The sequence below is a fragment of the Schistocerca americana genome, chromosome 1 (genome assembly GCF_021461395.2).
Source record: "Schistocerca americana isolate TAMUIC-IGC-003095 chromosome 1, iqSchAmer2.1, whole genome shotgun sequence".
NCBI classification, from domain to species: Eukaryota; Metazoa; Arthropoda; class Insecta; order Orthoptera; family Acrididae; genus Schistocerca; species Schistocerca americana.
This window is the reverse complement of record NC_060119.1, coordinates 595,962,184-595,987,065: the sequence shown is the minus strand read 5'-3', so window position 1 is coordinate 595,987,065 and position 24,882 is coordinate 595,962,184. Positions and strand designations below refer to the sequence as shown.

Genomic DNA, 24,882 nt, shown 5'->3' with positions numbered 1-24,882 from the left:
GCTAGTTCTGCTGTTACCGATTTTGTGGCTGAAAGTAAACTTGTATTCCAATCAAAATCAAAAACATACTCTGACTACCACTATGAAATGAAAACAATCAGAGAATTGTCTAGGAATCGGCGCTGCCTTATTTGCATCCAGGCTCTGTGAGCCTCGCACTACAAATACAAGAAAAAGTGATATTCTTTCATGGCTGTGAAGCAATAATATACAACATATTGAAATACGAACAAGATCAGAGCTGTTGTAGCTCATTAAGATTTCAAAAGGCAGCATTCAAAAACATGAAACTGATTCCACTGCTCTGCAATGTGGTCACAGGGCAATACAACTACATCCTTAACAATGCCCTCATAATCGCACAGGACTGGTGTGGGCAGAAGTGAAGAGAGATGTGGCAAACAAAAATACTATGTTTAAAGTATCTGATACTGAAAAATCAATCCATAAAGCAATAGACAATATCACCATTGCTGGTTGAGAAGCTTGCATACGTTGCACCGACAAAATGCATGAAGATTACCAGAACAAGGTTGTAAAAAGATGAAATAATGACTTTGTTAACTGTCAATCTGGCACCCGCAACCAAGAGACTCACGTTCCAAAGGCAGCAACAGTGAAACATCTGAATAAAAAGGTATGTGAATGGAATGTACGTTTATTTTGTAATTTACAGCATTTACTTTTCTGTCAAGCTGTCTGTGCAGTAGAAAGTACTTCAGAGCATAATCTGGTTTGTAATGGAAATTTTAGTTTACTTATCTCCCTTGTTTGACTGCAAAATAATATAGTATAAAATGCTGTTCATCCTGCTGTAGATATTTCAGATTTGATTGTGTTAATAAAGTAAGAGGCAACAGAAGGTCTAATCTGTTCTCTAAGGTGCAGTTTATTATATAACCCTTTCTGCAGTGTGAGAATCTGTATCACTGCTTTTTCTTCATATCATTAAGCCTGGGAAAGATTAAATGCACATTCCATTCTGTAACATGAATCTCATACATATTAGGTGCACTTAAATTTATTTATCATGAAACGTTTTGTAGCGCACAATGAATCTGATAGTAGCGAAGCAGGTTATAATTCAGCTATTGCAGCTGCCCATAATGTAGCTGCTGTCTATGCACTTTAGTTGATACTGCAGTACTTCTTGTGAGCTGTGCAGTGAGAGGCCATTAACTCTTTCTCCGTCTATAGGGAATGGTCAGACTTGTCATGTCGAAACCTGTGTTGCTTTTTTTACCACTGTGAGTTAACATTGCAAGAACTCTGTATGCAGAATTTTAGCTGCTGACATGACCTGGAAGTATGTAAACAATTTTATGAAGTAAGACATTATTGTCACATGGTTTCCGCACTTATAACTGCCTCTTGTACAACCCTGACCTCGCTCGCTACGTTATACCAACGCCATCTAGGGATAAGGTGGTGTTAGCTAATCGCCGCTCTCTTGCCACAGCAGTGAGAGAGCTGATTCCCCCAGTGAAAGCGATCGTATGATAATTAAACATTCGTTGACAAATATGGCTGATATGTTATCTACAACATTTTTTCCAAATAGCTATGAAATAGACACAAATAAATATACGGTTTAGAACACGTCCAAATTTTATTTCTTGTAATTACCGCAAAAATGCAAAATATTGATACAATGCTCAAAACATAGGTTTTTTGTGCACCAAGAACATACAAGCAAAGGCGACATATGACAGCCCTGCGAATCACAGACGTTGTTAGACGTCCGTAGACAAAACTGGGCTGGTGTTGTATATTTCGAGGAGTGCCACGCATATTTAATCAAATTCTGAAAGTGTGGGGAGGAAAATTGATAATGTACTACTGATTGCAGCTTGAGAATACTGTCACTGTGATAGACAGAAAATTGCAGTTATCTGCACACAATAATTTTCTCTGTTAGTTTTCTGTAAAATGCCTTCCACTGACGGAAAAATTCTCTGTCTAAAGGTTGAATTACGTTCGTCGTGCCGGGTGGAATCCGAAGTATCTCTACTTCTTTGTCAGGGTGGGCTCGAAATACAACTTTTAATGAATCAGACCTTTTATGACCTGACCACGAATCTAGAAGGAGAAGAGATTTGTTCCCGCAGATCGGAAGAAAAGCATGACGTATGAAAAGTGTAACGTTTTCATTTCCAATTTTTCCAGACTTCGATGCGTCTACCACAAGAGTGTTTGCGTAGAACATTGTTCTTTTGACACGTGGTCCAAAACGTCCAGTTTGTTCTTGAATACACACATATAGTTTAGGAAGCAATTAACCATCCAGACTAATTATGGGCATTATAGTGTATGAATGGGTGAGTGCAGTCGTGGACTGTGCAATCGTCTCAATATTTTTTTTCGCCTTTGAATGACAGTGTTCTTTTCGCACACATTTATTTTTTAAAACCTGACAGATCGGCATTGTACACATACGATTCACTAAAAATAGCGATCTTATTTTTTGCATTCGTAAGAAAAGCTTCTATCATTTCAATTTGTGTCACTTCATTTTCCGACCTGTTTCTCGATACAAATTTTGTTATTTTTCTTGCCATAATTTTATGTGATCTTTTGAAGCGACTAATCCAACTTTGAGAAGCTGTAAATTCTTTAGCTCCTATCGCGTTGGCAATCTCTAACACCCAATCACGCAAAGTTGTATCGTTGACACTAAACGACTGTTGTCTGGCATCGGTAAATAGCTCAAAAAGTCGCGCATCTATCTCCGTCGCAATTTCCAGTCGACTCTTACGTCGTCCAGCGACTTCCTTTTTCCATCTATACAATTCAAGTTCAGAACGGACAAAGCGATACTTATTTTGAACAGTACTGACACTTAGGGGTTTCTTAGCACTTTCGTTCAACCAATACGTCACCGCTTTTTCTTTGTCTGACAAGGTAATTGTAGTTGCTGGTGATACTTTCGGAGGTAACTGATGATGGTACGTGGCACTATCACTCGAAGATTCTTCATGAGTGCAACTTTCGTCGGTGGCTTCGCCGTCTGTAGATTCACAGTCTGCAATATCGAGTGTTTCAGTTGTTTCTAGCCACATGTCTGAGCCATTTACATGCTCATCTAAAAGGTTAACAACCATGTCGCACAACACATAGTCTTCACGCGTGTATTCTGTTGATTGCTTCATTTGGCGTCTGTGGTATATCTCCACGGAAAGCAGCAAAACATTTACAGGGTTCGCCATCACCTGTGAGGGGAGATTGAATGTTCACCGTAAAGTGGCTTGCAGAGTATAGATGAACATGTACAGAATATCTTTCACATCTCTAACCAGTTTGAGGACGGTATGTTTCGAAATACGTACCAGAAATTAAAAGGACGTGCATGCCACAGGAACGAATATTCGTTTCCCCTTTCCACCAAAACCATGCACCGATATTCCTCTTTAGTGAACGCCGCGATAAGACGGCCGCACTTCCCGACCATGTGCACAACGCTCGCGACTCGCCATTTCCAGGGGTGGCCAGCCGTCACTGCAAGCGCCAAGCAGGAAACACAGCCGTGTTCGTGATTTTTTTTAGGTGATTTCCTGTTCATGTCAGCAGCTACAATTTTGCATACGGACCTTTTGCACAGTTAAATAACAGTGCTAAAAAGAGCAATACACGTTTCGGCATGACAAGTCTGACCATTCCCTTGTTAGTTGAACGTGGGATATCTGTTGTCTGCAGACAAATCAGTGTGGCCATGGCCTTCATTTGTGTAAGAGCTGTTTTGTTTTGCCGGAAAAAGTGATACGTGTAGTAATAGAGTAATGAATTGTAGTTTCACAATAAACTTGGGAAAACTCCTACTGAAACCTATCTTTCACTAAAAGAAGTGTATGCCAAATACCATTCATCATGCATACAAGTTTTTGAGCATTTCCAGGGTGATTGAGATGACACTGAAAATGACTCATGCCCGGGATGCCCTTCCAACATCAAAAATCGATGAAATAACTGAAAAAGTAGGTAATCTGATTTGAGCTGACCATCAGTTGAGTATTCAATTGATTGCTGAAACAATGGGAATTGACAAAGAACACGAAAATTCTCATGATTGACAAAATGGAAACTCGTGATAATGTTTGTATCAACACTTAAAACACCGTTGAAAATGATTCTAATTTCTTGGACAATGTGATAACATGTGATGAACCTTGGTGTTTCACTTACGACCCAGAAACTACATGCCAATCCATGCACTGGAAGGGCCCAACTTAACAGACTGCAAATTAAGATCCAAAGCAATGATGATTCCCCCCCCCCCCTTGATATTCATGGCATTCTCCCTCTTCACAGAGTTCCTGAAGGTCTATCTATGATCAACAGTTCTACTCTGCAGGGCGGGGTGGGGGGGGGGGGGGGGGGGGGCAGATTTTTTGAAGACAAACTGTGTGTTCTGCATAAAGGAAACACACTGACTCTCACCACATTGTCTGTTAAGAGGTTTCTAGTAAACGAAGTACAGCATCCCAGTGTTGGACCATTCTTCTTATATGCCTGACCTAACATCATGTGAGTTCTGTCTATTCCCAAAGATGAACTCTGTATTAAATGGGAACAAGATTTCAGTCCGTTAAAAAAGTGACATGCATCATCAATGAGCTCACAGAGGAACACTTAAAGCACTTTTTCCATCAATGGAAAGTTCGTATGGAGTGGATAGAGTAGGGGAGTATACTGAGGGTGAGAATAACTAAATATGTATGTTTTTGAAATAAAATATTTTACAGCAATAGTCGCTTTATTTTATAGTCACACCTCGTACCACTGTGACGGCACTTGTTCACAATGTAATGTATATCAAACCAGGCTGCATCTAAATAATGTACTGGTCTATTTAATTCTGATGCCTCTCTCTCTCATTCTGATGTCCTCCCCCCCCCCCCCCCCCCTCTCTCTCTCTCTCTCTCTCTCTCTCTCTCTCTCTCTCTCTCTCTCTCTCTCTCTCACACACACACACACACACACACACACACACACACACACACCCTTTTCTTTTTGTAAAAAAACTAATATAGTATGCCTTCTTGCAACAATGTAGCTAAGTTTACAAGACGACTTATCTAAGCCAAATTCTGTGTTATAAAAACTGGGAAGTTTTTACAACACTGTTATTTGTTTGTATTGTTTATAAAATTGCAGAAATTAATGTCTAATAACTCATTCATCCTCCTGCCTCTGTCAATGAGTGGCCAATGCAAGTCACTGGGATGCAGGCGATCCAGGTTCGATTCCTTATACTGCCAGGAGTGGTACAGGGTGCACGCAGCTTTGCGAGGCCAACTGAGGAGCTACTCAATCAGCTAGTAGCCATTCCAAAGTTAAGAAACCAAACAATGCCACGAGTGCAGTGTGCTGACCACATGATCCTCCATGCCACATCTGATGAAACCAGTGGTAAGAGAATGAAAACCAGTGGTAGGAGAATGACAATCAGCTGGCAAGGCCCTATTGACCCATCTAGGGCCAGAAAGTGAGCTTTACTGATTTTAACCCGTTTACCTACAGAGGCAATGCGAGACTTATTTTGTGCATTCTGATTCCTCTTCTCTGGGCGGATATTGGGATTCCAATCAGCTCCACGTAACACACCTCCTCAAAAAAATGGCACACCACTGATTTACTCTACTTTTAACACTTTGCTTGTATTCTGAAATCTTTTCCATTAGCACTGTCCCTCCTGTTTCCTTCTGACAGTCAATAAATTTAACAACAATAACAGCAAATCACTGCCCACACTCCATGACCAATTTCTATACCATGAGATAATAACCCACAATAGTCAAAACTGGTACTCGGCTGTACTTCCTCATGTGACCCAGTTAGTTTCCAATAAGAGGAGATCTTTGATTGGCTTTGTTGAGTTATAGTTATTCTCATAATAATATCTCAGATCTACATAACTGAGTCATACAGTAATTGAGCATGTTTTGCAAGATTTTTTAATAGTTTTAATTCCTGGTCATAAGTAAGAGAGGACCTGCAGCCCCTTATCCGATCAGGCTAAATAAAACAACAAATAAAATAAATGTATTAAATACTTATGAAGTAAATAATCTAAAAAAAAAATTAACTGCAGTCAAATATTAAAAACAAAAAATTCTACTTATGAGGTGGGAAAAGTCTGATATAAACAAACAAAATTTGACAGACATTAAGTTTCTTCATCCAATACAAGGGGAATATTGTGACGACAGAACAGGTTTTGACAGAAAAATCAGTTGGTACCGTATACAAAAAAGAACGTATCCTAAATGGCTTGGCTGCCTAATCCTCAAACTGTTGTTTTCTTTTCCTCCAACGCTTATCATCTCTTTTTCTGCATGAAGAAACAACTAGCCCTGAAAGAACTTGTATCTGTCTCCTTTTCATTGGCACCTGTCTGCTGGATCCTGCCAAGACACCAGGCTTCATTTATCTTTCTTGCACATATTATTGTTTAGCAAGTACCTATGCAATACTTGTACAGGTAATTCCGATTTTGATCTAATTTACTATTTACTTTTAACTATACTTTGAATTTTGATGTTTCCATAAAAGCTCCATAAACTCTCATACAATAACAGGAAAGGGTGAAAAGCTGCCCATAATGTTGCAGTAAGCACAAAACTAAATTTTGCATTCATATCAACAGATAGACAATAGTCATGGTGATACATTAAAAGCATGTCCCATCTTCTCAGCACCCAGCATTATTGTTAAAATAGCGATGTAACGTCCAGAAAACCACCTGAAGAAGAACCTGAAAAGGTTCGAAAACCGGTTCATGGAATAATAAATAACTATTCAAAATGGTGACTGGTTGCAGTTTTATGCATTTACATTCAAGTGTAAAAAGTATTTTTAACCTGTTCCATTGAACAGACTTGATTTCAAACCTTTCTATGCAACTGGGAATGAATTTTTCTTCTGGGATCATAATTAAACATGTAAAATGTAACACTGCGACTTTTCTAGATTATAGCTGATGGCTAAGAATTGAAAACAAATGTTACAACTGTCTATTATTTTACTCTGATACATCACAATGTCACAAAAAAATACACAATTTACATGCATCTTGCCAACCAGCTAACAAAATATTTATTTATTATTTACAATGTAAAATATACCTTTTTAGCTGCAGCTTTTTTCCACTTCCTTTCTTGGGCAAAATCAGCGGCTAACCACACCATCTCTTCTATTAAATAGTCCCAATGTGCTTTTGCTCGAGGTGGCTCCTGAACTTTTGGAAGACGTTTTTCTGACCACAGACCTTCTTTCTGCAGTTCTAGTATCCTCTGCATGACATATGCTTCCTTTAAAATGATATTTTGTTTTAGAAATCACATTCTCTCTAACACAGTGGAAGAAAACAATGAACTGTTTGTATATAAATGGGCTGTTCAGTAAAAAATGATCATAACTCTTTTCTCTTTCTTTTTGATAGCATACCTTCACTCATCCTTATAATTTTGATGATCCTTTTCAAAATAGTCTCCTTTCGATGTGATGCACTTATTCCAGCATTTCTATCATTCTGCAAATACATGCTGGAAACCAGTTTTTAAAGGTCCTTCAGAACTGCCTCCATAACCTTCACTTCTGCTTCTGATGATTAAAAATGCCTCCAAAGAAGGTGTTTTCTTTAGGTTATGGAATAGAAAAGTCACTTGGGACTAAATCTGGACTATATGAAGGGTGAAGGATGCACTTCACATTGACTTTTCAAAATATTCCGTAACAAAATTTGCAATATGCAGCTATGCATCGTTGTGGTACAGTATCCAGCCTGTTTCATGGATATATGGTCTTTTTGCAACTGTTACAAATTTGCAAAGTTTTCAGGACATTTCTGTAGTACTATTCAGCTATTGATGTGTGTGCTGATACAACATGTCAACAAAACATTCCATTCATATAAAAAAGATGATGTAACTTTCACAACAGAGCCAACTACTTTAGTCAATTGGGGAGGGGGGAGGTTTACACACTGAGCCTTGCTGTTTGTTTACAGATTCAAAATCATGTAGCCAAGTTTAATCAGAAATGATTACCTTTGAAAGAAACTCTGGATCTTCCTCTAACATTAACTTCAACTGTATACACACCTGCACACGTATGTCCTTTTGCTTGGGAATCAGTAGCCTTGGAACCTACCACGCACAAACAAGGCTCGTGTACAACTTCTTATCATTATTTGACATATTTGACATATTTTTTTCCTTTAAAAAAAAGGGGTTACATTACTGGTTTCAACGAAGTACGTTGTCATTTTCAAATGAAAAACATCAATTGAAGAATACACAATGGGAATCATGACCATACATTTCACAACAATTACAAGAAATAAGGAGACCAGGCAACTGAGACAATGGTGGCATAACCAAGTCACTACAATTTATGCCCATGCTTGCCCAACTGTTCATTCCATGTCCTAATATAGAATAGACAAAAACTACACCAGAGTAAAAATTTCCAAGAATTCTTGCAATGTGTCCTGCTCTGACAACAATTGTATGCCTGGTCTCTCTATTTGTCATAATCGTTGTCAGATGTATGGCCATAATTCCTATTATATATTCTCCAACTGGTGTTTTACATTTGAAAATGACGACGTAGTTCATTGAAACCGGTAATGTAACTCCTTTTTTTAAAGAAAAAATTTTTATGTACTGTGACTATGGCTTCACTATTATAGCGTTAAATAAACATTTAAGTTATTTTATGATCACACTCCTTACAACAATTATGTCAGAATGTAGATGTGTAACTTTTCTGTCGCCAATTTGTGGGTGGCATGCAATGATATTTTCAATATTTCAGGGAGTGTTTTTCAGGCAATTCATTGATCCTCTCTCACAATGATAGCAGCATTTTGGTGCTTTCTTTTCTAAAAGCAGCAACTAGAGTGCCAGATACACCTTCCTTTGAAATTGACTACCTCCCCTCTTCAAAAAAATTTAAAGCATCTTCAAGCTGTGCTGCAGTGTATAACAGACTCTCCATAGGCTTCCTTACAATTGGCTGCAGCTGAAGATCTGTTTAGATAAAAGCAGAATTTCTAAGCAGTATATTTGAAGTATCTCAGTTTGCCCGCTTCTCACAAATGGGAACCAGAAGTGCCAACAATGAAACTAGTATGGCATGTTTGCTACACATTAAACTAACAGAATAAATTCTAGTGCAAGAAATTATGGCCATAAAAATTTATGGTCATTCTTTATTGAACAGCCCTCGTATAATATGCTATTAATGAATGCATTTACCAAATATTTTTGAAACTCAAAACATATTTTATAAAGAAAAATCATCAATTTTTGAAAATATAATATAATTAGATAGATACAAAAAGTCTTCTCACCAGGTGGCGACAGGAGAAAACACATATAATGGTTAAAGAAATATGCAAGATTTCGAAGCCAGTGGCCCCTCCTCCTGCCACAAAGGTTGAAGGATAAGGAAGAGGGATGAAAGGAAAGGACGGGCAAGGTTTAGGAAATGGGGAGAGTTTGGAAAAGGCATTAAGAACCCCAGGTCAGGGCAGACTTATCAGATGGTATGAGAATAAAAGACTGATTGTTGTGGACTGCACCAGAAAATATTTGAAAATCTGAGAGCTTAAGGGTGGAAGATGGGGTACTAAGAAAGACAGAGATTACTGATAAAACATCGTACATGAGGTGATAAGAATAAAATGCTAAATGCATTATATGTGCTGGATGTGAGGGGCAGGGAAAAAAAGACAAGTCAAAAAATAAAAGATATAGAAAACTAAAAGGGAATGAAAAAAGGAACAGTTACTGAGAAGAACCGCTGAGACCGTAAATTAAAGCCAGGGAAAATTCTGATGGCACATGTGGTGAAATAGGCACTGAGGTAACAACTATCACGTTGCAGAGGATGCTCTGCGACAGGATATTGTGTATTAGTAGTACTCATTCTCTGTCTATGTCCATTCATCCTAACTGATAACTTGGTGATAGTCATGCAACTGTAGCAGGCAGAACTTTGTTCACATAACAGCTGGTACACTATACGGGTTGTTTCATGTGGTGGCTCTCCCTTTGATAGTATATGTTTCGCCAGTTACAAGGATGGTATAGGTAGTAGTAGAAGTGAGCAGAGGGCAAGTCTTACAGCGGGGATGGTCACAGGGGCAGAAATGGATGGACCTCAGTTCAGGTTACGACTTTAGGAAGTTGTAGCCTTGTCGAAGTAGCTGATTAATACATACAAGACCAAAGATAATACTGAGTGACACCAGGTGTACTCCTAAGCTGTTTTCTGAAGGCATCAGCAATATTAGGATTGGTGTGATGCCCAGGAAATCTGCTTTTGAACTAGGCTGGTAGGACAAACGCATCGAGTGAAGGACGAGGGGAGAATGGTAATGTATTGTTGTAAAGAGTCTGCATCTGAGCAAATGTCAAGGCTGTATGGCAGGGAATGTTTGACATGGAAAGGAAGACTACTGTCAAAATGTAAGTACTCTTGTTTTTCAGAAGGTTTAATGTGAACAGACTATGTAGTCGATCCTTTGAAAACGAGGTGAATGTAAAAAGAGTAGCATGGGATTAGGAATAAGACTGGGTGAAATTTAATTTGGGGAATGTGTTAAAGAGATACCAAAATTTTTAAGATGTCAGCCTCACTATGAGTCCATGTGGCAAAGATATCATCAATGTAACTAAACAAAATAACAGGCTGAAGGCTTATGGATCCGACTGAAGCTCCCTTCAAGCAACCCACGAAAATGTTGGCATAGGAAGGTGTCATCCTGCCTGGGAATCACAACATCTATTGCAGTTAACTCTCTGAAGATCTTGAAGGCATGTGATTTGTCTTGCCTCATTACCTCAAGGACCAAGAATGAAATATCGCCATTATTTTTGAGCTCTAAAGCGGAACTGATTATTACCCATCTTCAATTTGACCTATGAGCAACTCTATGTTGTCTGCCTACTATTTGTATTATGTTATTCTTTCTATTAAAGGATCATCAGATTTAAAAAAAAAACTATCTTGCAGATTCTTAATAAAAATATCCGCCATTGTGCCCAGCATACTTGAATCCATAACTAGTCCATTTTCCTGGATGTAATATTTGTTATTAAATGAAAATAGTTAAAATCAGTGACTAGACACAGGAGTCCTGCTAATAAATTGACAAATCTACTCAACCATTTCCCTAGGGACAATTAAATGATTGGTAACAGCTATTCTGAAAGGAACAGTATGGCCCTGATCAACAAAATTATAGATAAGCCGGAACTGAATCCTTCAGGCTAGTCTCCCTGGACATTAAAAACTTGTATGCTAAGATTCCAGTGGATAATATGATTGAGATAATTGAAAATAATCTTCTCAAGCATAAAAAGGTATCGAGATAGGAAATGTTTGAATTCACCAAGATGATGTGGTTTGCCACTGATTTTAAACTTTTTCGTTTAATAACAAATTTTACATTCGCAAAATGGGCTAGCTATGGGTTCAAGTATTTTAGGCACAATGGCAGATATTTTCACTAATAATCTGGAAGAAATTTAAAATCTGATGATCCTTTAACTATAGCAATACCAAGGCATTTTCCATCACACACTATGAAAAAAAAAGTTGTTGAATTATATTAACACCATAGTTTTTTAAAGAGTTATTAGTGTACAAGTATGATCTAGAACCTGAAAGTATCTTTTTGCACACTATTAGCAATGTCAACAGATTTTCAATAATATGTACAACTGACTTTACACACAAAAAAATCGTTCATTGTTGTTGAAGTTTACTGTTGACTTATTTTTTAAAGGAATGTTGATGTACAAGTATGACCCTGAACCTGGAAATAATGAATACAACATTCACTGGGGAAAGCGACATCTGCTATTGAGACTTAAATTTTTGCGTTAAGTTTAACTGAAAAATTTGAGACATATATGGAATCTGGTAAAAGAAGCCATTAAAAACAATGAAGCTTTTTTCAGTTTTTTAAAAGTAAGTGATCAGATTAAAATACTTACAAAAGGTGGGCATAAAGCAGAACCCCCCGCCATCCCGCAGTATCACAGAGGTTAATGACACCGGTAACATATTACATACACTGCATAGACAACATTTCACTCCTCATAGGTGGAACTGAAGAAAACACTTATAAAATAGTTTGTAAATTTAACGGGAGTTTGTAAATTTAATGGGTTCAAAAAAAAAATTCACTGCAGACCTCTAAAATAAAGGCCGTGTTTCATTCTTGGACCCTGAGATAAATGAAGCAAGACAAATTGCACACCTTCTGAATCCTCATTAACTGAACTGCAACACATGTGATTTCCAACCAGTCTTGCCACTCTATAAGGAAGTAGCAATTAGAAGCTTGGTGAACAGTAAATAGTGTTCCAATGAGTGCAGCAGATAGGTTACATGAATTAATCTTTATTCACAGATAGAAGTAAATAACAGATATGATGTGAAGATTACCCGTAGGGGCCAGAAGAAATGGGAAGATGAAACAGCAAAGGATAAGAAACTGGCGAACATTTTTTAACCATGCAACATCCAGCTGGCATTCCCAGCAGCAGATTTAGTAGGATATAGTTTAAAGTATGAAGTTGGCAAAAGTATAAATAAATCTGAACAGGCCGATGTTTATCAAATACAGCACTCACGGCACGAAGTGAAATATATAGGAAAAACTGGTACAAAATTTTCGACAAGATGTAAGGAGCATGAAGAGACTTTTAGACTGGGCAACTATGGAAGATCTGTGGTTGAGGACTTAATGTTCACATAATTTCATTTGTTTGGAAACTTGGGACTTGGGGCATTTTTGAAGTTCATGCCTGTGTAGGATTAACTTCGACAGCTAGATGATGGACGTTCAACCCCCAAAACTCTTTGCTGAGGATTATATTCCTAATATTAGTGATTGTAAGCTGAAGTTTTTATAACAATTACCTCAATATTATCACCTTCAGTGTTCAGATGGATATTATTAGAATCTTTACCAATGTACTGACCAATTCAAAAGCAGCCAAACAAGTGCAAACAATGAAGAAAGAGCAGGACCATCCATTACTGATGGCAACATTGTGCAAGTCTCTGACCTTACTTTGAATAACCAATGAGTGACTGTTGATGAAGTGGCAAGCCAAATGCAAACTAGTCTGGGTTCTGCATACATGATCATCCATAACTGGCTCAGCTTTAGTAATATCTGCGACCAATGCATCCCAAAACAACTTAACGTGCAAGGACCAATTAAGGAATACTACCGGGAAAAAGGGTCAACAGTAAATGTTACAGTGATTTGCTTTGCAAGCCAAAGTCTGCAATTTTAGACAATTGTTGAGGTTTACTGTCAAATGGTTTTCTTTCCTTGCCCAACGAAGCATGCCCACACACATTACTGCCCACACTTTTCAGAATATGAATTTCAACATAATGGAACATCCTGAATACGGTATTCATATCTTCTACTCAGATTTCCATTTTTTTGGTCCATTTAGAGATGGTTTAGGAGCCTGTCAATATACTTCCTTTTTTTCTGAAGGAATTGGAAAGGCTGTGCAACAGTGGACCAACTACACTGAAAAGCAAGTTGACTAGGTTGCAAAATGTCATCATAAATTTTGTACTGTTGTATTAAATCAGAACATATGTAGTGCGTATGCTTTATGACTTGCTCTCATGAATTCATTCTTTCTATATTCTAACTCTGATCACTACTATTGGTACACTTCTCCAGAATAAAAATATGTACCAATGAAATAAGACTAAAAATTGTGTGTTCAATTTCCCCATAGGGTAGCATATTTCCTACAATGGAATAACATCACACATAAGGAAGAATATAGTTTATATTATGCATACCTGTTTTGCCTTTTCAGCTATTTGTTCCTGGCTTCCTATTGAATTATCATAAAGAGCAGAGATAGAATGTTGCCGTGCATGAAATCGAGGTGCCACATTTACAGTAGATGTTTTGTGCTTCACAACAGAACTTGGAGGTAAGCTTCTCTCTGCTGTAGTCTGTGACGATAAGCGCAGACTACTACTCACAGAGTTTGTTCCAGCTGTAGCGGTGGTTGTATCATTTGTAACAAATGGCGTGCTAACTGTAAAGTCACAATTTCCATGGAATTAATACTGTATAAAATATAATAATAATCAGTCAGAACACAACCATTAAAAATTAAAAGTAGAAAGTAACCGGTTACAGAAGTCCTTAGCTTCTTTTAATCTGTATGAGAAGTTCTAATCATTATTGTATCAAATCTCTCTTCATTTCATTTTTAAGGAAATTTTACTATCTTCATATTACTAACATTGGATGTAAAATCACTTCAAGTGTATCGATCATCCTGTATGTATTTCAGTTGCATTATGTATACTGATGAGTCTTCTGTACATTAATTCAATGCTTTATGTATGTAACTAATGAGATAATAAAATTCTGATTCTGAATTTCGCTCAAAATTCTCTTCACACAAATAGTATACATGTACAATATCAGTCCCCTACACCTTTGTTCAAGACATCTGCACAACATAAATTTAAGTCCCCCGCAGCGTTTTCCTGTCTGTGTGTGAATTACTGCGGGGATTTTGATACGGTTCTCACTAATAGATTGATTTATAAGGAAGATTTGTGAAAATAATTTACAACTGTTACACCTGACAAGTTATCCTGCCATACATACTTATACCCAAAGTAAATTAGGAAAATGGGTGAAATAATTTATAAAGTTTTTGAACTTTCGGAAAATACTCACAGTGGATGTAGTAGTATCAGGCATAAAAATAAAAATTCCCTCACCTACTGGGTGAGCATCATCCACCACAACCCCTAATTCATTTTTTTTTCTACCTTTCCTTCCAATTTTTACAAAAATCGCTTCTAGAAGACACCCATTATGACAAAAAAATACTTCTGGTGAAATTTTGCTAAAAGAAGGTCACAGGCATGTTGTTGCAGCCATGGGTGAAATGTTTTGCGAAATTTCTCATCAATTTCTATCCGACCACTTCTCAATTCAACAGGTTGAAAACTGGAGACAGAATGTACATTGCAGAACTGTTCCATTGCTTCAGATATGTGATCGCCTACTGGCATTCCACAAATCCATCTGTTTAACACACTGTCACTGAAATGTCTTCCATGTGGAACACCCCCCAAAACTTCAAGTTCTTCATTAGACTTGTCCGATCACCATAGTGGTCTACACTTTGTGCCAATACTTACCAGAGCCTCAAACTGTGAGAAAGCTGTCATTGATGAATTAATTAAACTCCATGGGTTCATGAAACTTCCTGGCAGATTAAAACTGAGTTCTGGACCGAGACTTGAACTCGGGACCTTTGCCTTTCGCGGACAAGTGCTCTACCAACTGAGCTACCCAAGCACGACTCACAACCCATCCTCACAGCTTTACTTCCGCTAATACCTCGTCTCCTACTTCCACCTGGTGGAAGTAAAGCTGTGAGGATGGGGCGTGAGTCATGCTTGGGTAGCTCAGTTGGTAGAGCACTTGCCCACGAAAGGCAAAGGTCCGGAGTTCAAGTCTCGGTCTGGCACACAGTTTTAATCTATCAGGAAGTTTCGTATCATCACACACTCCCCTGCAGAGTGAAAATTTCATTCCATGGGTTCATGATTTCTTTCAGCTTTTCCAAGCCAACAACTTGCATGTCTTAGCATAAGGAAAATGTACAGTTGTATGGAAGAGGAGTATAGCTCTCACACAATGTACAAGTATATGTAGTTCCCTTGCACTCAGCCTGCATGAAATGTCTTGCAATACTATATGTGGAACTGTGAAGATTTCCTTCTTTGCTTAGCTTAATATCATCCATTGTGTCAACAGATTGATTCATTAGCTTTTCTATCACTTGACCTTTTTCCACACTGCTGAAGGCTGGAGTATTTTCACCTCAAGTTAGAAAGACAATCTTTAAAATGTTGCTCCTCTTTCCCCATCACTGGCATTTCTTCCACTCTGATGGTGGAAGGAGCACATAATACTGTGTAGTTAGCCTGAACTGTCCTTGGGTATGCATGGCAATAAGTATGTGGGGAACAAAAGCAGCAGCATATTCTCCAATAGTTGAGACTCTGCTGTCTTTCATTAAAAAACCTCTTGCTCCTAGAAAAGATATTACCAATTGAATGAATGCCTTTTAATCGCATAACTATATCAGAAAATAGGTCATTCTCTCTGTTAGTTTCCACAGCAAATATATCTTTAGCTTTCATGTAGAGTGGTCAGTCAACTGGCACAAAAATGGTTTCTTGTACAATTCACCTAATCTTCGTGATGGCATAAGATAAAACAGTTAATATGGTGTTACAAACTATGGGTGGGTTGTTGTTGAAGAGAAATGCTAATACCTGCAATTTAGTGTAAGGTTCACCAGCTGTAATTTTCTCCGTAAAACTCCGCCAAGAAGGACTAGAAGGTTGCCGTAAGAACTTCCCCATCATCCAAGCAAAATCATGATTGCAAGGCACTGTCACTTTAATGAATTTCCTTCCGAGTTGGAATTCCACAGAACATTTTTTTCAATTCCAACTCTATCCTGCCTTCAGAACGATAGCATAGTATAATAGGGTAATAAAGAAGTATCTGTTCGCAGGTGTACAGTCCAGAATTGGTATGCCAAACTGGCAAAATCTATGTGAGCACTGAGGCAATCATCCCACTGATGCACCAGGTTGAAAACACCCATTTGGTTAAACACTGTGCCCTGCTGTGTGAAAAAGTCCTTAACAGCCTGGTGCACATCCTTGTCCAACAAGAATCATTGACCATTCAAGGCCCTTTTTAAGAGATTGAAGGTGTGATATCCACATGGGGAGACATCAGGAATATAGGGTGGGTGCTCAGGTGTCTCCCACTTGAGATAGCATAAAATCTGCATTACAACATTTGCAATATGGGGACATGCATTATCGTGAAGCAGCAGCATCCCGTGTCGCAGCAGTTTTCCCAGGTATGGTATTCAACAGACGTGCTGCCCCATACACATTCTTCCTTCTCCTATGTGAATGTCTACTGGTGTTTGTCCTACAGCACCCAAGAAAAGAATAACAGCAAGTTGGTTGCATAGTTCATGTTTCCGCATTTACTAAATGCATGTTGAAAGACATGAATACCACACTCATCCACAGTACTTACATACCCACGTTGGAGTTGTGCCACAACGCATATAGGCTGCAACAATGCCCTCAAACAGCGATTTTTTGATCACTCCTTATAATATTTTGGGCACTTGATGTTTTATTAGAGTTGTAGATGAGAGAGTTTTATTACTTTCTGATTTTTTGCAGTGCTTCCAGCAGTCATACACCTGACTCCACCCATAACATTAAATGTACTTTTATCTGTCATTGTTCGAGAACAAATAATGAGAAATACCTGGTTTCTATAACTGAACAGCAGAAGCCTCAAAAGCCATACTACTCTAGGAAGAGCAGAAATCCATGTTTGAGACAATTTCAACAATGGTTTTTGATCTCATTTTATGAAACAAGTACACTGCAAGACCAAGCTGCAACAGGGAGATTAATAAATCAAGGCTCTTAGCAGACAATCACGTGGAATATTGCTGTACATTTTCTCACATGGGATTGTTCACTACCTTTCTTCTTTGACACAACCACACCCTACACAATTTCTTGTATAGTTTCAAGAATCATAACACCAGCACTCTCAGTCAAGTCGGTGATTTCTGGATATTTGACAATTCTGTAAGGAGTCATTCTTCTGTTTTCATGGTTAATGTCTTCAGCTATTTCCACTTTTTTCGTACACTTATCTTTTTCATTGATAGCGCATCCATTGTACACTGGTTGAACAGTTTGCAGCCACTGCCACGAAAACAAACAACGGAGGAAGGGAAATGGGGGTAGGGAGAGAGGTGCGCGTTGTGGCTAACAGGACTCCGAGACTGTAGTATTCAGTCAATTTGTATTTTAGCGTCTTTATGGCTATTTTATCTCCTTCTGGAAGACATTCTCTGGCTTGGTGGTTGGTTTGGAGATTAAAGAGACTACGCTGCGTGGTTATCATTTCCTTTTTTCTTAGTCACACAGGCCTCAGATTAAAACCATACTCCCAAAGGAACCCTATTGCTTGAAATTCAGGGAAGGAACAAAAAGTGTAAAACTATGTGTCTAACCACATTGAAGAAGGAAATAAAAGTATAAAGCCAAAACTGAAAACATTAATGAAAAGGAAAAAAACAATAAAAGATATTAAAAACAACAAAGTAGATGGCCTTGACTGGCTGATGGCAAGAATAAAAAAGGATGAGCCAGCCATTCTAGAACACACTAAAATCCCCAGCCTAAAGGCAGAAAGCAAGAGAAACACAGATGGTGAAAAGATGAACACTAATTCGAACAGGCAGCACGAAAGGGAGCGAGGCAGGATAAAACACAGGTAGGATGAAGGCCTGGAAGAGAAGGCCACTCTTAGACTGAGTGAAAAAACACCTCTCTCAAATAAAATTTAAAAGTAGATCAGCCACAGAGGCATTGTAACCTAACACCACAGGTAGTGTGTCAGGAAGATTAAAAGTCCGTCTCAAGGTGGCTAAAGATGGACACTCCAACATGATGTGGACCACTGTCAAAAGTGAACCACAGCAACACTGAGAAAGGCCCTCATTGACACAGCAGTTGATAGTGAGTCAGCCAAGTATGACTGATGCAGAGCCGGCAAAGGACAATGGAGTCCTTGTGATAGGCTCACATGCAGAACGACACATTCGTCATCTCCTTTACATAAGTATCTTATTTGGCAAAGTCAGGGAGCACCATTCCACATTCCATAGCCCAAAACTTTACGATGTCAGACCAATAGGAGATTACTTTCTGCTGTGCCAATCTCCAGACTCTGTTTATGAATAGCCTCTTTGGCCAGCCTATCAGCAAGTTCATTTCCCAGGATTTTTACATGTCCCGGGGGCCATATGAAAACCACTGCCTGGCCACATTGTTTGAGGACGTAAACAGATTCTTTGGTAGCCATTACCAAAGAATGGTGAGAATATATCCGGTTGAGAGCTTGTAAGGCGCTCAAGGAGCCACTTAAGGTGAGGAAAGACTCACCGGTGCTGTAGCGGGTATGCTCAAGAGTTCAAGGGATGGCAACTAACTCTGCAGTGAAAACTCTGCAGCCATCTGGCAAGGAGCACTGTTCATTATACCCTCCATGAGCAGAAGTGAACCCAATATGACCATCAACCATCAGTGAAAATTTCCTCTACCCTGGGACATGTCAAGAATAGAGGGAAATAGGTGGCGGAAGACTGCTGTGGTTGAAGTATACACCTTGGAGGTATATGTGAGTGGACCCAGAGGAGAGGTGGTAAAGGGAAAGACTCGCGTTCAGTAAAAAGGAACTGGACAGGGGTGGCAATTGTAATCCCTGATCTAGCCCACTGTTGCAGATGGTTTGCCGTGTTAGGGAAAAAGGAGATAGTAATTTCGATATTGAAGCGAGCTCCGAAGGTGCACGGTACAATTGGCAAGCGGTTGTTGTTGTCTGATCCGCAATGGAGGAACCCCAGCTTATATGATCATGCTGTCCACAGGGCTTGTTCAAAAAGGTCCCATCACAAGTCGTATTCCATAATGTTGTATAGGGTCCAGCATCCACAGTGCTGAGGGTGGCACTGAACCATTTGCCAGGCTTCCATAGTCAAGATGGGTTTGTACAAGGGCTTTGTACAGCAGTAACTGTTTAGGGCAATCTGCACCCCAGACATGACTCAGGCATTGAAGAATGTTACGGTGCTGCTTATGGTGACAAAGCAGGTGTTGAAAACCAGGCTTAAAAAGCGATAAGAGTCCACAACATTAATGATATTGTCACAAGATAAAGCTGTGGGTGAGGGTGAACTGTGCAATGGCGACAAAAGTTCATGATGTAAGTCTTGGCGGCGGAAAACTGAAAGCCGTGGTTAGGGCCCATTAATGCATCTTTTGTATGGTTCCCTGTGGGCGACATTCAGCCACATCAACTGTAGGGGAGCAAAAGGAAATGTGAAAGTCGTCAGCACACAAAAATGGTAATACTGACGACCCCACAGCTACTGTGAGGCCTTTAATGGCCACTAAAAAGAGAGGGGCTCTCAGTACAGGGCCCTCTGGGACCCCATTCTCTCAGATATGGGGGCTCCTGTGTGAAGCACTGACTCAAACGCTGAAGGTGCAGAGCGATAAAAAGTTCTGTATAAAAATTGGGAGCGGGCCCCAGAGACCCCACTCGTGCAATGTAGCGAGGATGTGATGCCACCAGGTGGTGTCTAGGCTTTCGTCAGGTCAAAAAAGACGGCAATAAGATGATGATAGCAGGACAAGGCGTTTTTGGATGTCAGACTCCAGGTATATCAAGTTGTAAGTGATGGAGTGACCTTGGCAAAAGGCACCCTGAGATGGAGTCATAAGGCCTTGAGGCTCAAGGCACACAACTGCTGGCATGCAGCAGGCACAGAACATTGGTGAGACTAACAGGATGATATCTATATGTAGTGGGTTCTTATCAAGTTTTAGCACTGGAACCATGATACATTCTTGCCATTGTGATGAAAATTTGCCATCGCTCCAGATGTGGTTGAAGATGACAGGGAGGTGGTACTGGTAATCCTCTGATAGATGTTTTTAAACATTTAAGCATTTGAGGATGGATACGGTCTGGCCCACGAGTTGTTTTGGGACAGTGTCCACAAGCATTGAAAAATTCACACTCACTGAATGGAGCATTATATAACTCAGGGTGGTGGGCAGTAACACACAAGTATTGTCGTTCCACTCGCTGTTTTAGGGTATGAAAGGCAGGTTGGTAATTCTCAGACACAGAAGTTTGTGAATAATACCCAGGAAAACGCTCTGCAATTGCGTCTGGGTCGGTGTAGATAGCTCGATTCATGGAAATCACAGTTATACCTACATGTGTCCAATATTCATAATGGCAACTGATCTTAGTCCAAACCTGGGACGGAGAGGTTAGTGTTCCAATTGTGGAGACATATCATTCCCAATACTCCTACTTCTGTCATTTGATTAGCTGATGGACTCGGGCACGGGTCCAGGGATGGATGCCGTTTAAAACGTTGGAGGGCTGCTGGACGTTGGAGGGCTGCTGCGATTCCTGGTGACCACCAAGGCACTGTCTTCTGCCAGGGGCAACTTGAGAAACAAGGGATTGCCAATTCAGCTGCAGAAACAATGGTACTAGTAGTGTTCTGAATCACCACATCAATGTTGCCACCCAATGGAGATCCAATGGTGGTAGCAGAGGTGAAAGCATCCCAGTCAACCTTGGTAAGAGCCCATCTGGGCAAGCATCCAGGTAAGTGATGCCGGGGGAGGTACAGGAAGAGCGGAAAGTGGTCACTACCACAAGTCATCGTGAGCTCACCTATGGATAGATGGTAGAAGGCCAGGACTGCAAACAGTGCGATCAATCGGCGAGTATGTGCCACGCACCACACGGAAGTGAGTGGGGGCACTTGCATTTAGGAGGCAAAAGTAGAGTTGAGTTAATAGAATCTCTACATCTTTACCACAGCCAGTAATCTTGGTTCCACCCCACCAAGCATTATGGGTGTTGAAATCACCCAAAAGCAGGAAACGTGGGGGGAGTTGAGAAACTAGTGCAACCAAGACATGTTGTGGAATGTCATCATCTGGAGGAAGGCAGATGGCAATTTCCTGCATTGTCCTCAACCTGACAGCTACAGCTTCGAAAGTATTTGAAGGGGCATAGGTTCGCTATATACGGAGGTAAGGACATATATATACACATATTCCACCGGACACCATGTTATAGTTATTTCGTGTTTTTGTAATATTCCCGATAACCACAAAGGGCGGGGACCCGCATTGCTGGAAACCAGATTTTGTGAAGGGCAATGCAGAAAGCAGGTGTAATGCTTAAGAGTTGTCACAGCTCTGTCTGGTGGTGGAGGAAACAGCCACAATTCCACTGCTGTGGGGGAAGGCTTGAAGGGACCAAGGAGGCAGTTCAGGCCTCATGGTCACCTACCGCCACCAATTGAGTACTTTTATCCACCACTTCCATTGCAGCTGAGGTGTCAGTGAGATCTTGGTCCTCGGGGAATGCTAAAATCTCCACCTCATCCTCAAATGTGAAGCTGATAGGGAGGGTACATGTGGGGGCCACTGGAGTCTCTCATTTCCTTACAGTCTTCGTCTTGGTCAGCTTGCCCCCTCACTGGCCTTAAGTGGCTTGTTGGGAGGGCTTCTCCAATGTAACTTCAGGTACAGATGAAGACTGTGAAGCTCTTCAACCAACAGCTTTTCGCTCCTTCAGGCACTGGCTGGTATACTCTTTTGCATGGGGGAGATGTTGGAAGGTAGAGATCCAACGGACCCTTCACTGTGAGAGCCAGTGGAGGCTGTTGCTTCTCCGGCTAGTGGATAAGGGGATCGGGACCTACTGCCATGGCATTTGAGGGGGGGAGCAGTTATCAATGGAAGAGATGCCCCAATCACCAAGAGGGGGATGCAGTTGGGCTGCCCTGAGGGCCCACTATAGGCTTAGCCGAGGAGACTACCATTGCCAGCGAGGGCGATGTCGTAGTATTAAGATGACAGGATGATAGCATTCAAATGGGGTTCAACCCTTCATATTTCTGTTTAGCCTCTCAGTAAGTCAGCTTTTCAAGGGTCTTGCACTCCGTAATTTTCCTCTCCTTTCAGAGTACTGTGCACTCCACAAAGTAGGGAGAGTGTGGTGCTCTCTACAGTTGACACAGGAGAGAGGAGGGTCACATGGAGTATTCGGATGCAGTGGACGTCCGCAGTCTCTACATGTGGTGCTGGAATTGCAATGCAAAGACATGTGCGCAAATTTCCAGCATTTAAAGCATCACAAAGAGAGGGGTGGAAGGGGGGGGGGGGCATGTATGGTTCTATGTCGTATTGGTATACCATCACCATGACCTTTTCAGGTAACAAATCACCCACAGAGGCCAAAATGAAGGCACTGGTAATAATCCTATTATCTTTAGGTCCCCTATAAATTTGCTGTACAAGGTGAACACCCCTTCGTTCTAAATTGCCAAATTGGCACATAAATCGTCGTCAGACTGCAACACGAGGTTTCAATGGAAAATAATCCCTTGGGCCATGTTTAGGCTTTTATGGGGAGTGATGGAAATGGGAATATCATCCAGCTTGTCACAGGCAAGCAAAGACTGTGACTGGGTTGTGTATGCTGCCTGAACGAGGACAGATCCACTGCACATTTTGGACAGCACTGTCACTTCCCCAAACTTATCCTATAGATTGTCTACTAAAAATAGAGGCTTTGTAACCAGAAAAGATCCCCATCGGTTCTGCTGCATACCAAATACCGAGGTGAATACTGCTATTTTTTCGCTGCACTCCTTTCCTCCCATAGCATAGTTAGGGAGAGGAATGATATGGGGTCATGCGAGTTGGCTCTTTAGTCTACCTTCACTTTCTTAGAGACTGCTGGGGGACATTTGGTCACCAGCAAAAGTTGTCTTGGTCCGCTTCATTGTGGATCATCTGCCCTAATGCCACCACTCCAACCTAGGGCTCTCCCCACGGGCAGTACCCCGACTCAGCAAAGGCAACCTGGCAGGATGGCCATTGCTCATAGTTCTGATGTCCCAGGTAGAAAGGCATCCACTCCTTGGCATACATGGGGAAGTTGCAGCGCAGGCATCAGCAGTGTGATATTCCTATGTTGTCAGGGGGCTACAACCAAAAGGGGAAAAGTTGGCCCCTCCACAACAGACTGGCTACCGTGATGGATATTGGGTGCAAAGAAATCTAATATTGTCATGGGGGCAAAAGAGGACAGCAGACAACAGAAGTAAATTATATACCCCATAAGGTGTACTCACCCAACTAGCTAGATTATCAGTGGAGTTGCAGAGCCATGAAATAATAGGTGCAGAAGGTCTATATGACACACCACGTAAGGAATTCTTCCCCAAATGGCCTGCACTTTTGAAAAATTTGGAAGTGTTGAGGTCTAACTCTAAAGGGGACCATAATACTGAAGGCTGAAAAGTAGGAGACTTCTTTTAGTTGCCACTTGCAACAAGCAGGAATACAATGGGCCTATCCTAACTCCCACCCATAGGGGGACATTCATTGGCTTACTGCAGTAAACTGTACAGTGAAAACTGACATTCCTTTGATGAATCTACAAAGTTTCAAACTTCTTGAAAAGCAGCATCAGAGTTGGTATAATTAAAGCAGCCACTTTTTCAAACAATGGAGGAGTCAGCATAGCAATCTTGATGATAATGGACTTCTGCAGCTACTAAACACAAAACACTGTTGATGCATTTGGTAACCTTTCTACCAAAATTGTCTTCGTGTACCTGTGCTTTCTCAGGCAGTGTGTGTTCCAAAGTTAAAGAACGAACTTCAAACATTCCACAATAGGGTTTTTTTCCCAAGCCTCTAAGTCACATTTTTCAGTACATATTAATCTTTTTTGAAACTGAAAATATAAGACAAAAACGATCTTAAACTTCTATCATCTGCATGTGTAGCTTTGTGGTTAATTAGTTTCTTCACATTATGTTGACATAGTTTCAATCACTCCAACATTTTTAGAAGAGTGTGGGCCTTATCCTTCCATTCTGCAAGTATCAAAGAGACCCTCCATCATTTTTGATGTCTCTCCTTCCAAAATAGATGTACCGCAAATAAAACAAGCGTAGGGACCAGTATTATTCTTTTTACAGTCCACAGGAAAGACAGTAAGAAGAAACACTACACAACACAAAAAACTGAACTGCCCCACACATCCTAAACAAGTTTATGACATAACATCAATGACACTGGAAATATTTACGGAAATACCGTAGCGACAGTGTTATGAGAATG

General features: G+C 40.2%; 1 protein-coding gene across 3 annotated transcripts in view; it reads right to left on the bottom strand.

Moving 5' to 3' along the window:
- The window catches only part of LOC124606851 (helicase domino), a 402,945-nt gene that overhangs the window by 355,580 nt on the left and 22,483 nt on the right, over positions 1 to 24,882 (bottom strand). For all 3 annotated transcript variants that reach the window (XM_047138941.1, XM_047138934.1, XM_047138951.1), the window contains 2 exons: positions 13,852 to 14,096; positions 7,122 to 7,307 (listed from right to left, as the gene is read on the bottom strand). In XM_047138941.1, coding sequence (XP_046994897.1) covers positions 7,122 to 7,307; positions 13,852 to 14,096 — 431 coding nt within the window. The remainder of the gene's footprint in view (positions 1 to 7,121; positions 7,308 to 13,851; positions 14,097 to 24,882) is intronic.